The sequence below is a fragment of the Aquarana catesbeiana genome, linkage group LG08, assembly GCF_042186555.1.
Source record: "Aquarana catesbeiana isolate 2022-GZ linkage group LG08, ASM4218655v1, whole genome shotgun sequence".
Lineage (NCBI taxonomy): Eukaryota > Metazoa > Chordata > Amphibia > Anura > Ranidae > Aquarana > Aquarana catesbeiana.
The window spans coordinates 18276515-18291865 of NC_133331.1; the positions used below are offsets into that span (position 1 = coordinate 18276515).

The 15351-nt window shown below is 41.3% G+C and overlaps 1 protein-coding gene across 1 annotated transcript in view; it reads left to right on the forward strand.

Annotated features, from left to right (window-relative positions):
* Positions 1-15351, forward strand: part of LOC141105218 (C-type lectin domain family 2 member D-like) — a 123708-nt gene that overhangs the window by 64375 nt on the left and 43982 nt on the right. The window contains exons 2-3 of the mRNA XM_073595105.1: positions 5643-5744; positions 11692-11769. Of these exons, the coding sequence (XP_073451206.1) occupies positions 5643-5744; positions 11692-11769 (180 nt within the window). The remainder of the gene's footprint in view (positions 1-5642; positions 5745-11691; positions 11770-15351) is intronic.

Here is a 15351-nt window from a genome sequence, read left to right on the forward strand (position 1 = left end):
CTCATCTTTCACAGGACAGAATCCCTGTAGTTCAGGACACAGCTTCTTTTGTTTTTCTGGCTAGCTATTGCACATGACACAAGTTAGTTTTTCTAGGACTTTATCCTGTTTGGTGTCTTGCCTTATCTTCTCCAGCTGTACATACGATATTGGAATGTTCGCTAGCACTGTATGTACCTGTTCTTCTAACTCAAGTTCATCCCGTGCTTCATGTCTTTCTAGAAACACCCTAGACAGGGTATCTCCCATTTGAATTTCCTTTCCAGGCTTATACTTTACTGTGAGATCATACTGCTGTAATTTCATAAGCATCCGCTGCAGACGTGGAGGTGTAGAAGCAAGCGATTTCTGTAGGATGTACTCCGATGGCTTGTGGTCTGTTTCCACAACTACCGGGTGACCATATATGTACTGGTGAAATTTCTCACATCCATTCACAAAAGCCAGCATCTCTTTCTCAATTTGGGCATAATTGGCTTGCATTGTGGTCAGTGCTCGTGAAGCATATGCCACAGGATGTCCTTGTTGAGTCAGTACAACACCTAACCCAAACTGGGATGCATCCACTTAAAGTACAATGTCACAGTTTACGTCAAAATATTTCAGTATTGGCCCTGAATATTTAGTGATCAGTTTTTTCACTTTGTCGGAAAGTCTTTTCCATTTTTGCATCCCAACACCAAACAGCATCCTTCTGTAGCAGTGTACGTAGCTTTGCCATCTGTTGAGCAAGGCCCTGAGAGAATTTGGATAGATAGTTGAAAATGCCTAGTGATGTCTCCAGCTCTTTTCTGGAGGTTGGGGCCTTCATGTTGAGAATTGCTGTAATCTTCTTTGAATCAGGCGTCAAGCCCTCTTTGGTTAGTAGGTGTCCAAAATATGTAACATCTTCTACCCCAATTTGCATTTTGTTTGGATTGAGTGTAGGATTCTTTTCACAACACTGATTGAACAAAGCAGTAAGGTTTTTGTCATGTTCCATTTGATCCTTTCCATAAACCAGCAAACGGTCAACTTCAACACCCTGTAGACCAGCGATCAATTAGTGTGATTTCTTTTTAAATATTTCCTGTGCAGATGCTATGCCGAAAGGTACCCTTTTGAAGCGCCATCGACCCAAAGGGGAGTTGAAAGTCGTCAAGTAACTGCTGGCTTCATCAAGACGCAATTGCCAGTAACCAGAATGGGCGTCTAGTACACTAAATACTGTTGCTACTACTAGCTTGTGCGATATATCCTCTATGGTGAGGAGTTTGTAGTGTTCTCTCATTATGACTTTGTTCAAATCACGTGGGTCAATGCATATACGAATTGCACCAGTGCTCTTCTTCTCCACCACAACCATAGAACTGACCCATTCCGATGGTTCTGTGACCTTTTTACTACTCCCAGCATCTCCAGCCTAGTGAGTTCTTGTCTAACTTTATCCACAAGAGTTAAAGGTATTTTCCTTGGGGCGTGAATGACAGGCTGTGCACCCTCTTTTATACATATATGCGGTTTACACCCGGGAGGCACCCCAGGCCCTTGAATAGATCACAGTACTCACGTTTAATGTCAGCCTCTGTCAGACCTCTGCCCACCATCCACAGTCATTATGATCTTCACAAGTCCAATCTCTTTACTTGTTCTGAGACCTAGCACAGCTGGGGCTTGTGTTTCTATCACAAACAATTGTAAGACCTTTTCAGATCTCTGGTATGAACATTTTTCATGACAGAGACCCATTACTTTCAGCTTTTCACCATCATATTCCATTCGTTTTGGTAGGTCCTGAGTCTCTAAGGGTGATTCATTACTAAGCTGTTCCACGTATATGTGGCTTGGCACACAATTTACTTGTGCTCCTGTATCTATTTTAAATGTGATTGGAGTTTTGTTAGCCCCTATCTGTAATGTTACAGTTGCTTCACCTGCAGACGGATGTGTTTTTTGTACTGCTGGAAGATATATTGGGGTGCAGTCTGAGTCTGCATTGTCATCACTGTCATCATGTTTAGTGTGTACAGAACGTGTTTTTGACCTTCGGGTTTGTGAAGACAGTTTACGCACCCTGGCAAAATGTCCTATTTTCTTGCATTTATTGCATATCTGCCCCCTTGCTGGACAGACACTATTTTTATGGTGCATGTTTACACAATATCCACATGCTGCTTGTGTATTGAAGGGCGCCCACGCCAACGGCGGCGCTTGTGCACACCCGCCGCAACCTCCGTAAGTGTGACCGCGGGTCCCGTGGACCCGATGTCCGCCGGGAGTCCCGTGGTCGTCTCACGGAGAGGAAGAACGGGGAAATGCTGATGTAAACAAGCTTTTCCCCATTCTTCCTAGTGATAGGACACTGTTCACAGCTCCCTGTGATCAGGAGCGGTGATCAGTTTCATGTCACACGTAGCCCCTCCCCCACAGTTAGAACACATCCCTAGCCTACTCTTCAGTGCCCCCTACTGGTCAACCCCATTCACTGCCAGTGTCATTTTTACAGTAATCAGTGCATTTTTATAGCACTGATCACTGTATAAATGACAATAGTCCCAAAATGGCGTCAAAAGTGTCCGATGTGTCCGCCATAATGTCGCAGTCATGATAAAAATCACTGATCGCCGCCATTACTAGTAAAAAAAAAATTATTAATAAAAATGCCATAAAAGTATCCCCTATTTTGTAGACACAATAACTTTTGTGGGGGATGTATAGTAATAAGGGGGCACTAATAATATATAGGTATAACAATAAAGTGCTTGTGCTCAGTATTTCATAGTCAATGTGAACAATACCGTACAAAATGTGATCATAAATTCATGGAAAAAAGTACAAAATAATTAGGACTATAATGTGCACAGATTGTGTGAGGTTATCTGGACTGCTAAACCATCATATGCATCATTTTTGAGCATAAATGAACACTGGACACAAACAATTCAAAAGTGCAATGTGCATCAATGAACAGGCAGAAAATGTGCCAGGACAACGTCCATAAATTAAGTGAGGTAATTTAATCTTTCACACCATCATCGCTGCCAATTTGGCGATTTTGGATAAGACAACACCCGGTGAATAGAGGTAAGTATCCTACTTACCGGACCACCATGACCTCTTTAATTAAAAAGATAGGTCAGGTGGGACTTTATATGACCGTGGTCTGTGGTCTTTAATGGTATCAGGTGGATAATCCAGGAACAGCTCCGCCAGAATAGTATTTTAGAAAAAAGGTGGAAAAGGCAATACTATAGTGTGATTCTGTTTATTAAAAATCATTTAAAAACAACAGGCCAAGAGGCCGCTTACTTTGTAAGTGCCTTTCTTCGGCACTGAAGGTGACAGGCTCAGCAATGCCAGGTAAAGTATGAACCAGCCGTCCCGCTTGTAGCGAGCAGCGTGCATTCCACCTCCTGATCAGCCGAAACCAGAAATGGCCAGAAAAGATTGTGTGATCGGGTTATGCCTCGACGTACGTTTCGTCATAATGATGTTGTCAGACAGCGTCCCGGTCACTAAATGAATGTGTTGAAATCAAATTTGGAAACCTAATGACATCTAGTGGACAAATACTAGGCTGAGATCAATCAAAATAGAAATTAGAGGGCTAATGCCATCTAGTGGATAATAAAAACTGTTCTTAACGCCTCAAGCAAGAGCAAGCATTGCAGTTCACACTTCACCTGGATACAGCATTAATAAAAATACATTAGAAGTATACTGGAAATTGATGACAACTCTTGTATGACAATAAACATAGATTGAATAATTGAATGTCAGATACAATTAAAAGGTAAATCTTGTACCAATTCCATTAACTTAATGGAAATTAAATTAAGAACGTTAGTAATGATTAGATTGCATCCCATTAGTGATGCCATCTTGTGGCTAATGACAGAAACAGCGCTTCCTTTGGCCACCACAATATCTATCACTATTCACAATTTAATTACTATTAGGCGGGTTATAAATGAATAACTTCACTTATATAAATAGCAAACAAAATTAAATAAAAATAAATATAAAAATAGGCCTTTCCTATAAGAAAGGAACAACTTCTTACACTGTGTTATTTTAACAAGCTATATATGACCAAACCCAAAAAATGCTTTGATCGGTCCATTACTAATGATACTGATATCAATACCAATCAAATAAGAATAATGGCACCTAATTAATTATTAGTTAAAAAACAATTTAAATCGACATCTATATTGAGGCCTGCCGGCAGTAAAGTGTCCAAATTATACAGCCATTTTGTTTCATTTTGTGATACTAATTTTTTTAAAACTGGTCCCTCTCCAATGTTTTTTTACTTTATCGATACCATAGAATGTTAATATTGTAGGATCTTGGTTATGGAATCGTCTGAAGTGATTAGATACACTATGTTTTGGAAAGCCGTTAGCAATGTTTGCTATATGTTCGTTGATTCTAACGCGTAATTTCCGTGTCGTTCTACCTACCTACTGTTTTGGGCACGGGCATTCCAAAACATAGGTAACATTGTCTGAGTCACAGGTAATTAAGGATTTAATTTCAAAATTATGTTTGGTTACTACTGATTGGAAACTTTCAATTTTTCTTTTTGTTCTTTTTGAAGTTCTGCATGCTTTACACCTGGTGCAATAATAAAAATCCTCCCTGTCTAGGAAGGTAGACAGAACTTTGGGAGGATCAGGAACGTTGGGCGCAATTCTGCGCCCTTCTATAATCCTGGTGCCCTTCTATAGATATATTTGGGGATATTTATTATAGCAAAAAGTAAAAAATATTGCTTTTTTTCAAAATTGTCATTTTTTTTGTTTATAGCGCAAAAAATAAAAACCGCAGAGGTGATAAAATACCACCAAAACAAAGCTCTATTTGTGGGAAAACTAGGACGTCAATTTTGTTTGGAAGCCACGTCGCACGACCGCGCAATTGTCAGTTAAAGCGATGCAGTGCTGAATCGCAAAAAGTGCTCTGGTCTTTGGGCAGCCAAATGGTCAGGGGCTGAAGTGGTTAAAATAAAAAAAATAAAATAAAACAAATAAATAAATACGTTGTTCAAAGTATTAAAAAAAATACAACTTTGAACAAAAATATATATAAACAAAACTATCACACAGACTGGCCTTCAAACATGTTTGCCTCATCTCCATTACATGGTGAATTGATGGGACTAGTAAGTTACAAAAGAAAGATAACATTGTATGTATTGTCTTTTCAGCTCAAAGGAGGAAGTGACAAGGGCACAGCATTTCTGGCAAGATTAACAGGTATTTTCTGTACTTGCTGAAAATTGTCTTAGACTGAAAATGAAAACAAATGGATTCACCACATCTAGGGACTGGTGAGCTGCAATATATCACATTTTGGGTTTAGCTACACTTTATTGCAAATGTCAGACTTGTTACTTACTGTATGTTTGGCTTGTGGCCAGGGAGTTCCACAGCTTCATTTTTCTTCCAGGATGTGTAATTCTGGAGAGAAGGAAGTTACCTCATAGTGACATCACTTCCTCCTCCATGGCGTAGGATAGGATTGGTTCCCATCTCTTCACATGCTAGGAAGCCTGCCACTGAACTTCATTCCTGTACTCTACTGGGCTCTGGAAATATAACGTAGGAAGAGTTTTGTCCTACTGTGATTAATAAATGATTCATTGATAATTTCTACAGATAAAAGTGGGAAGAAACTCTGGCGACCTTCCTGGAAAGGGGTCACTATAACCCTGCTTGTGGGATCCAATATCATCCTCATCCGCATCATCGGAGCGCTGGGTAAGTTATACAGTATGCTGGACACAATCCATGAGAAGGAAGAGTCTCTTGACTTGTTTTATCAAATGAAATGTAGAATCTAGTTGGTTATTGAAGGTGCCTTAAAGACACTGTAATGGGGATCCCAGATCAGGGTTCAAGTTACGCCTCTGCTTAACTACCTTCATACCGGGCCTATTCTGGCACTCCTCTCCTACAAGTAAAAATCATAATTTTTTTGCTAGAAAATTACTCAAAACCCCCAAGCATTATATATATTGTCTTAGTAGACACCCTAGGGATAAAAATGGCGGACATTGCAACTTTTTATGTCACACGGTATTTGCGCAACAATTTTTCAAACGCGTTTTTTTGGAATTAACAGTAAAGTTAGCCAAATTTTTTTGTATAATGTGAAAGATTATGTTACGCAGAGTAAATAGATACCTAACATGTCACGCTTTAAAATTGCACGCAGGGGGGTGTGCTCCGGGGGAGGAAGGGTGATGGGGGAATGGAGGGGAGGGGGTGGTCTAATAGCTCCTGGGGCGGGATGGGCGATGCAAGGCTCCCGCACTGAGATCAACCCTCGAGGGGCCAACCGTAGGGCCGGGTGGAGAAGGTGAGGCTACGGCTAGTAGGGCCATGGGGAGGTCTGATGCCTCCAAGAGCAGGGGGGGAGGGAGAGCGGGGGGGGAGTAGGGGAGGGGGGGGGAGGGGGGTAAGGGAGGGGCGAGACCAGTACAAACCTCATTGTCTCCTGTGGTGGTTGCGGTTGGGTCTTGAAAAGAGGAATAAATGGTTGGAATTAACTTGGTAACTTATAATAAAGTGTGCGAACGTGATGGGCGAGCTGAGATCCAATAAAGCCGAGGTGGTCTTCCTCCAGGAGACACATCTATACCTGGGGAGAAATCAGAGGATTTTGTCAAGGGACTACCCGTTTTGGTTTTATAGCGACTCCCCAATAAGGGGAGCAAAAGGGGTGGCGATTGGTTTTGCTAGGGAAACTCGTTTCCAGATAGAGGAGAGAATGACTGACCCTGAGGGCAGATTTTTGTTTCTGAGGGGAAAACTAAACGGTGAGGAATATACATTAGCTAACATCTACTGCCCTAATAACAATCCAAGTAAATATCTAATTGGAGTTTTATTAAAGTTAGAGGGTTTCAGGAGAGGGAGGATTATTCTAGCAGGAGACCTGAATCTATGCCTAGAGCCAGGCAGAGATAATGCGTCGCGTGCTCGGGGGACCGGAGGGGTATGGTTGAATAAACTTAAAAAAAAATTGCACCAGTTTCAACTAGTTGATGTTTGGAGGATGCAACATCAAAAAATAATGGATTACACTTACTACTCCCCCGTGCACGCGACGTATTCAAGACTTGACTATTTTTTTGTAGATCATAGGTTTTTAGAAGAGGTTGAAAATACAAATATAGGTTCTATAACATTCTCGGACCACGCCCCGGTGACATTACGAATAAAACAAAACAATCAAACACCCCCGTTTTATAATTGGAGACTAGACGAAGATCTCCTTCATGATAAGGAAATTGACAAATTAATAAATGAAGAACTGGAATTTTATTTTAGAACCAATTCCTCTGAAGAAATATCAGAAGCAATAGTCTGGGAGGCCCACAAGGCATATATCAGGGGGATAATAATAAAGGCGGGAGCGGAGAAAGAAAGAAGGCAGAACAAAGTCTTGTGTGCACTCCAGGAAGAAGTTAAAAAATTAGAAAGGCAGCATAAGGAAACGGGGGAAAGAGGGATTTTGGGAAAATTATATGGGGCTAGAGAGGCCTTGAGACAGCAGATAGAGGCAGAAAATCGTAAAAAATACAACTTAGTCAAAAAAGAAAGATATATTTCTGGTAATAAACTGGGTCGACTCCTGGCTAGGGCACTATGCAAAAAGAAAAGCAATAATTACATCGACAAGATAAAGACGAAATCAGGAGAATTTAAATATAAGGATAAGGACATAGCAAAAACCTTCCAGGAAATCTATGGGGAACTCTACTCAATAAATACAAAGGATAACGACAAAGTGAGAGAGCAAAAACGAGAAAAAATTAAAAACTATCTAAAAGATACTGGGATGATTAAGATAACAAAAGAGGAGAGTCTTGTGTTAGAAGTCCCCATTACAGAGGCCGAGGTAAGGAAAGCTAATAAGGAGATCCAGACAGGAAAGAGCCCGGGTCCAGATGGACTGACGGTATTATACTATAAGAAATACCAAGAGCGTTTAGTGCCAAAATTATGTACCTACATGAATGAGATAGGAGAGAGAGGGGAAATGAGTAGAGACGCATTGGCAGCTACTATAGCGATCATTCACAAGGAGGGAAAGGATAACACACTGTGCTCTAGTTTTAGGCCCATTTCCCTCTTAAACAACGACACAAAAATCTTCGCAAAAGTTATTGCGGGTAGAGTAAAGCAAACGATTAAAAATATCATCCACCCTGATCAAGTGGGGTTCATACCAGGTAGACAAGGAAGGGACAATAGTATTAAAACGCTCCTGATAGCCCAGGAAATTAAAAAGAGTGGGGTCCCAGGACTACTGCTATGAATAGATGCTGAAAAAGCATTTGATAGAGTAGACTGGGACTTCATGATAGAAACACTCAAAGAAGTGGGCTATGGGGAGAGGATTTGCAGTTGGATAAGGGCGCTCTATACAAAACCATCAGCGAGAGTTAAAATAAACGGGACTTTGTCCGAGCCTTTTAGTATGTATAACGGAACAAGACAGGGGTGCCCAATCTCCCCAATGCTCTTCCTGATAGTATTGGAACCCCTTCTTATTAAGATAAGACAGAATCCAGATATTGGAGGAGTTAATATAGGGGGAATTGAGTACAAGCTCGCCGCCTTTGCGGATGATATTCTCCTCTACATAACAAACCCAAGAATTTCCCTTCCGAATGTCTTGGCTACACTAGAAGAGTACGGGAAATTGTCTAATTTTAAAGTAAACACTACCAAGTCAGAAGTACTAGATATCAACCCAAATAAGACAAGAGATTTCGCTTACCAAAAACATTTTCCTTTTAGGTGGGAGAAGGAAGCTCTAAACTATCTAGGAATTAAAATTACAACGTCTGTAGAAGAACTATACCAGGCGAATTTCATCCCGCTTATAAACGAGGTTAAATTAGAACTAATTAGAATACAGCAGGGGCAACTGTCGTGGTCGGGAAGAATTAGTATATTCAAAATGGTTTTATTACCAAAAATAACATACAAATTGCACATGCTCCCAGTTACTCTTCCACCTGGTTATCTTAAAAGGCTGCATTCAATGATATTAAAGTTTATATGGAAAGGGAAAACACCACGGATAAAATATAATCAATTAATAAACACTAAAAGCAAAGGGGGATGGGGAGCACCTGACATCAGCAAATATTATGAAGCCATCGCACTGGGGAGGGTAGTAGATTGGGTTAAAAACAAAGGTAAACAATGGGTAGAAATCGAAAACAATGTTAGTAAGTTAAAACTTCACAAAATAATATGATGCCCACCAAAATTAAGAAAACAAGGTATAAAAATGCACGAAATCACTAGTCACGCACTTAGAGTATGGGATTGGATCCATAAAAGGGAACACTGGGAATATAATTCACCGCTAATGTCATTGAAGGAAGTAGAATATTTTCCACCGGGGAAGGAAGAGTGGTTCGGGAAATGGCTCCTAGACGAGAATTTGCAATTAAAGGATGTAACCGACAGGGGGAAAATATGTTCAATCCAGGAGCTTAAGAAAAGAGGAGATAAGATAAATATCAATCCATGGCGCTACGCTCAATTAAAACATTTTGTAGAATCTTTGCCGCAACCAATTATAACAACGAAAAATCTACTCCCACTGGAAAAAATATGTATAGAATCAGACGAAAAAAGTGGTTTTTCTAGAATATATAAAATACTGGTAGAGCTGAAGAGGGTAGATACCTTGGCTTTTATAAGTAAATGGGAGAAGGAGTTAGGTTTAACATTGGCAGAGACAGAAGTAGAACTGATATTAAAGCGTCTTTCGACCACGTCAGTTAATTATAAACTTTTAGAGTTAAACTACAAGTGTTTAACAAGAATGTACATGACCCCGGATAAGATGCATAAAATCGATAAGGACAAATCTCGGCTATGTTGGAAGGGATGTGGTGAAATAGGGACGATGGCCCATGTGTGGTGGTCGTGTCCTGAGATAGGGATCTTCTGGGACGATATCAGAAAATATATTAAAGAGATTACAAAATATGATGTGCCAAGGGATCCCAGGGCTCTTCTGTTTCACCTGAGCGAGATGCCCACCAAGGCCTACCTCAGAACATTCCTTCCCCACCTTATAGATGCAGCTAAGAGCCTAATCCCCAAAAACTGGAATAGAAAAGAAAGGCCAACCATGAGGGATTGGATTAATAAAATAAATGAGATACAGGACTTGGAGTATCTAAGGTTCAGTGAAGGGATGAAAATGGAGGCATATAGGATAAAGTGGGGAGAGTGGGAGAGATTTAAAAAATCTATAAGAGCAGCTGAGATATGGTCAACTTGAACAGCGAAGGGGGCAGACCCTGAGTTAGGGGGAGCAAGGGGAAATCCACAAAAGGAAGGGAAAAAAGAAAAAAAAAAAAGGAAAAAAAAGAAGAAAAAAAGAAAAAAAAAAAAAGAAAAAATAGGAGACGTGAGGGAGTACGGTCTCGGGAAGGGTGGGGAAAGGGGGGTGGTGGCGGAGGGTAGGGAGTAAGTAATTAATGGTTTATTCTGGAAATAGTGTGGGGGGGTGTTACTCCTGTATCTTTGTGTTAAGAAATATCCCAATCAATGAAATAGATTAAAAGCCATAATGATGTGATGAAAAAAGGGAGGTATTTTTTTGAATTTTAATTTGAAAAAGCTACTTCCATGGTCTACCTTCTCGCTAATGTGGCAAAAAAAAAAAAAAGAAAAAAAAAAATTGCACGCACTCGTGGAATGGTGAAAAACTTTGGTACTTAAAAATCTCCATAGGCAACGCTTTAATTTTTTTTACAGGTTATATGTTTAGAGTTACAGAGAAAGTCTAGTGCTTGAATTGTTGCTCCCGTTCTAACGTACATGGTGATATCTCACATATGTGGTTTGAACGGCGTTTGCATATGTGGGCGGGATTTACGTGTGCGTTCGCTTCTGTGCGCGAGCACACGGGGATGGGGGCGCTTAAGTTATTATTTTTTTATTATTGTTTATTTTTCTTTTTTTTACACTTTTTCTTTAAATTATTTTTTTTTTTGATAACTTTTTTCCTATTACAAGGAATGTAGCATTCCTTGTAATAGGAATATGGCATGACAGGTCCTCTTTATGGAGAGATGTGGGGTCTAAGACCCCCCCCCCCCCACATCTCTCCTCCAGGCTGGAAAGCATCAGATTAAAAAAAAATGAACGATCCGATGCTATCCAGCCGAGATCTCAGTTTTGTTTACATCCACGGCCCGGACGTGATGTCACAACGTCGCGCCCGGGCCTCCGAGGGTCATAGAGATGACTGGTGACCATCTGGTCACTGGAAATCTCTATGCTTTTCATCCGGCGGCGGATTCTTTCTCCGGGTTCATGATGGCACGGGAGAGCCCGGATAAGCACCGGAGGGTGGCAGGAGGGGGGGTCCCCTCCTGTCACCTGTAAGAACGATCAAGCGCCTGAACTGCCGCTATGATCATTCTTACGGTGAAGGGAATAGCCAGCTAAAAAATAAGATATCTGAATGATGCCTGCAGCTGCACCCATCATTCAGATATCACCAGTGAAAGTCAAGGACGTCATATGACATCCTTGGGCTGGAAGTGGTTAAAGACCATCAGAAATAATTCTTTTCTCTGATTTGCACTGTGATAAATGATGATCCTTCTAACATGTAAAAGTTACATTCACCTATTATGTCACCTGTCGTTGTGTCTTCCAGTTTATGAAGGTCAGTCAATGAAAAATGAGATCAGCCAATGGATGCAGCTATGGAAGAACTGCTCCCAGTCATCTAATGGTATGTGTTCTCTTTACTAAATAGAACTTAGGTGATTATCACACCCTCCATATGGAAGATTATTTTCTAGAATTAAACATCATCTAGGATCAGAACTAGAACTATTGAGCGACAATATGTGATGTATAATGCACTTAACATGCACTACACAAAAATATCTATAATGTAATAGTAGAATAAGGTACCAAAAGTACCAAAATCATTTGAATGGGAATGTTTATGAGTTTTAAACATCATTTGTACATTTTTGCCAGGAAAATAAAAAATATTGCATACAAAAATGTGTGTTCTTTTTTAAAATCCAGCCAGAAGGTGAAGCTTCAGGCTCAATTTCACATATTTGCTCCTGTCTCCGTACCACGTGCTGTAAAATATATGTAGCTTACAGTACCTAATTGCTTAAGCTGAAATATCCACAACCATGTGAATGAATCAGAGCACTGACTCCATTATCACAATACCTGGTCTGAGGTTTCAATAAGAGAAAGCATGCTAGAAAGTGGGCTTCTTCTGCATTGCTGGCTTTAGCTAAGCCATAGTGCTCTGGGAATCCCTTCTCATGTATTATATGTTTATTTGAAAAATGTACATATTGTGTATATACAGTATAAAACATTAAAATAAAATCAACCTGCAACTATTACACATTCTCTTTTATCTTATCAGCTATCTTAATCTGTAGGTAAATTAACAGCTACTCACTTTGCTCTGTATCTCGCTATTTTACCACTTCATTTTGTCAGGCTTTTTCTGTGCATCTTATAAACATTTGAACAAAAGGTCAACATTTATTTAAAATGGAACACATTCTAAAATAAAAATTGAATTGAGACATAGTGGCCAAGAAAATTGTAAATAAAAGAGACAAAGACACAACAAAAACACATTACATCTGGAAAGTTCTTTCTTCAACTTCCTTTGCTTTGATTGTAATATCATAAGTGAAACAAAATGGCATACAGTTTTTTTTTATCAATTGTCTTAATCTTTCTGATATTATAAAAACTAAAAGTGTTTTGTATTTTGTCTTGGTGGGTAGGCCCTGTTCTGTATTTATCTCTGAAACTGGTGTAGCACGGCCCCCTTGAGGGCTGCTTGGATCTACCTGTTTGTCTGCATCGCCCTGACCCTGTGAACATTCCAACCCACCTGGCACTCTGGGTTCCGACATCTTTTGCAAGCACCTTTAAATGACACTTCAGACGAGTCAAATATGTTTATATTATCTCAGCTTTTACTGGAGTAAGCAGAGGGGTATTTATATACAAAAAGGGGTAATTGCCCAACGAGTTCTGGATACCAGCCCAAACCCACGAGAGGAATTCCCCAAACAAGAAAGATTAGAAACAGTTCAACAGTACAAGAGCACAATATACATATATGTGCAATGAAATACCATCTGGAGAATGACTTGTAAGAATAAAGGATTAACTATTCAATGCAGATTGTCACCACACTAAAGGGGAATCCCATTTCAACCTTTATATTCTAATAAGAGATCAGAAAGAATAAGGATAGAACATGGGCCCTTTAAATAGTGTCAGGAAAGGACCTGCAGGTGGCACTGTGTGCTCCCAGATTTAAAGGCTGCAAATCCAGTGTCCACCAGCGGGTGCCTCCCAGCAGCCATATTTTATATATTTTATATATATTAAATATATTTAAATATATTTTATACATTTAAATCCTGTCTGTACTGCATAATTGTCAACAGTCCCGATTTTCCCGGGACAATCCCGATTTTGGGACCCTCGTCCCAATCGGAGGCCGTCCCGATTAAAATCCCGGGATTTTGCTTTTGTCCCGGGAAATCAAGACTGTTTTTGGCACCGGAGTTGCTTCTGGCTCCAAAAATATGACCGCTGCGAGATCTCGTTCCTGTTTCCCCTGGCTCTCGGCTAAGATCGGAACTCCGCCCCTCCAGCCCTCTGCACTTCAGCTCCTCCCGCTCTCCCTCGCAATGTTATTCAGCTGTCTACCGCCCCCGTGCGCGCCCGCTGGGGAGGCCTGATGTAAGGAGGGACTCCGCTGGGGACACCTGATGTAAGGAGGGACTCCACTAGGGACACCTGATGTAAGGAGGGACTCTGCTGGGGATGCCTGATGTAAGGAGGGACATCGCTGGGGATGCCTGATGTAAGGAGGCACTCCGCTGGGGATGCCTGATCTAAGGAGGCACTCTGCTGGGAATGCTTGATGTAAGGAGGGACTCCGCTGAGGACACTTGATGTAAGGAGGGACTCCTCAGGGAGACACCCGATGTAAGGAGGTACTCCACTGGGGATGCCTGATTTAAGGAAGCACTCTGCTGGGAATGCCTGATGTAAGGGAGCACTCTGCTGGGGACGCCTGCTGTAAGGAGGGATTCCGCTGGGGACACCTGATCTAAGGAGGCACTCTGCTGGGGATGCCTGATCTAAGGATGCACTCTGCTGGGGATGCCTGATTTAAGGAGGCACTCCTCTGGGGATGCCTGATGTAAGGAGGGACTCAGCTGGGGACACCTGATGGCATCTGGTGGCAGGCGACGTGGCAAGTGACACAAATTATGATGAGTTGAACTATTTCATTTTATATTACAATGTAATAATAGAAATATTGCACTTCAATTATCCTGACAACATAACAACCATGGTGCCGGGATTATTGAAGCGCTAACACCAGATGTTTGGAGTATCTTTATACCTGATAACTGATTGTTAAACTTTCTGCAATACACATATTTCTATTGTGGTGTAGGATCTGGGCCTGCTGTCCCTCCATCCCTTACCTTACATGTCATACTTACCTCCACTGTGCAGTTTGTTTTCCACAGAGTGGCCCTGATCCACCTCTTCTGGGGTCCCCCGGTCGCGTTTGCGGCTCCTCCCCACATCGGGTGTCCACATTAGAGAAGCGCTCTCCTTGGGGGACACCCGTGCGGGTGCGCTCCTGAGTCCTGCTTCTGCGTGTATTCACACAGAAAGCAAGACTTGGCCCCGCCCGCGTCATTGGATTTGGTTGACAGCAACAGGAACCAATGGCTGCGCTGCTATCAATCTATCTAATCAAGAGTCGAGACAATAGGCAGAAAGATAGAGCGCATCGCCACTGTGGGAACGAATGGGCTCAGGTGAGTAAAACTGGGGAGCTGGTCAGTGTCAGAAGTTTTTTCACCTTAATGCATAGGATGCATTAAGGTGAAAAAACACGAGGGTTTACAACCCCTTTAATTCAAGTCTGTGCAGAGTTGGCTTTGTCCAGTACTCCTAAAGGCGGTAATGACTTTTCTCCCCAATTCAGTATGGCTCAGGTAGAATCCTTAGTGTGGCTTTTGGAGGATGACTCTGCATATTTCTTTGAGCACTACTCAGCATGTTCCCAACAGGTGCTAGTGGAGTGTCTTAAAGCAGTACAGTCTCTTGTCAGACAGGTAGAGTGTAAACTGAATTTTGTTCAGCCATTACTATAAGCATGGTCAGATATATTGCATTCAGCCCCAGAGAACTTGCACCAACCCATTCCTGCTGTTAGACACTTGCCTTCTCAAGTATCTCTCTCTCCGTCATTCACAACAGCCACAGTTGCAGCCCAATATACCCT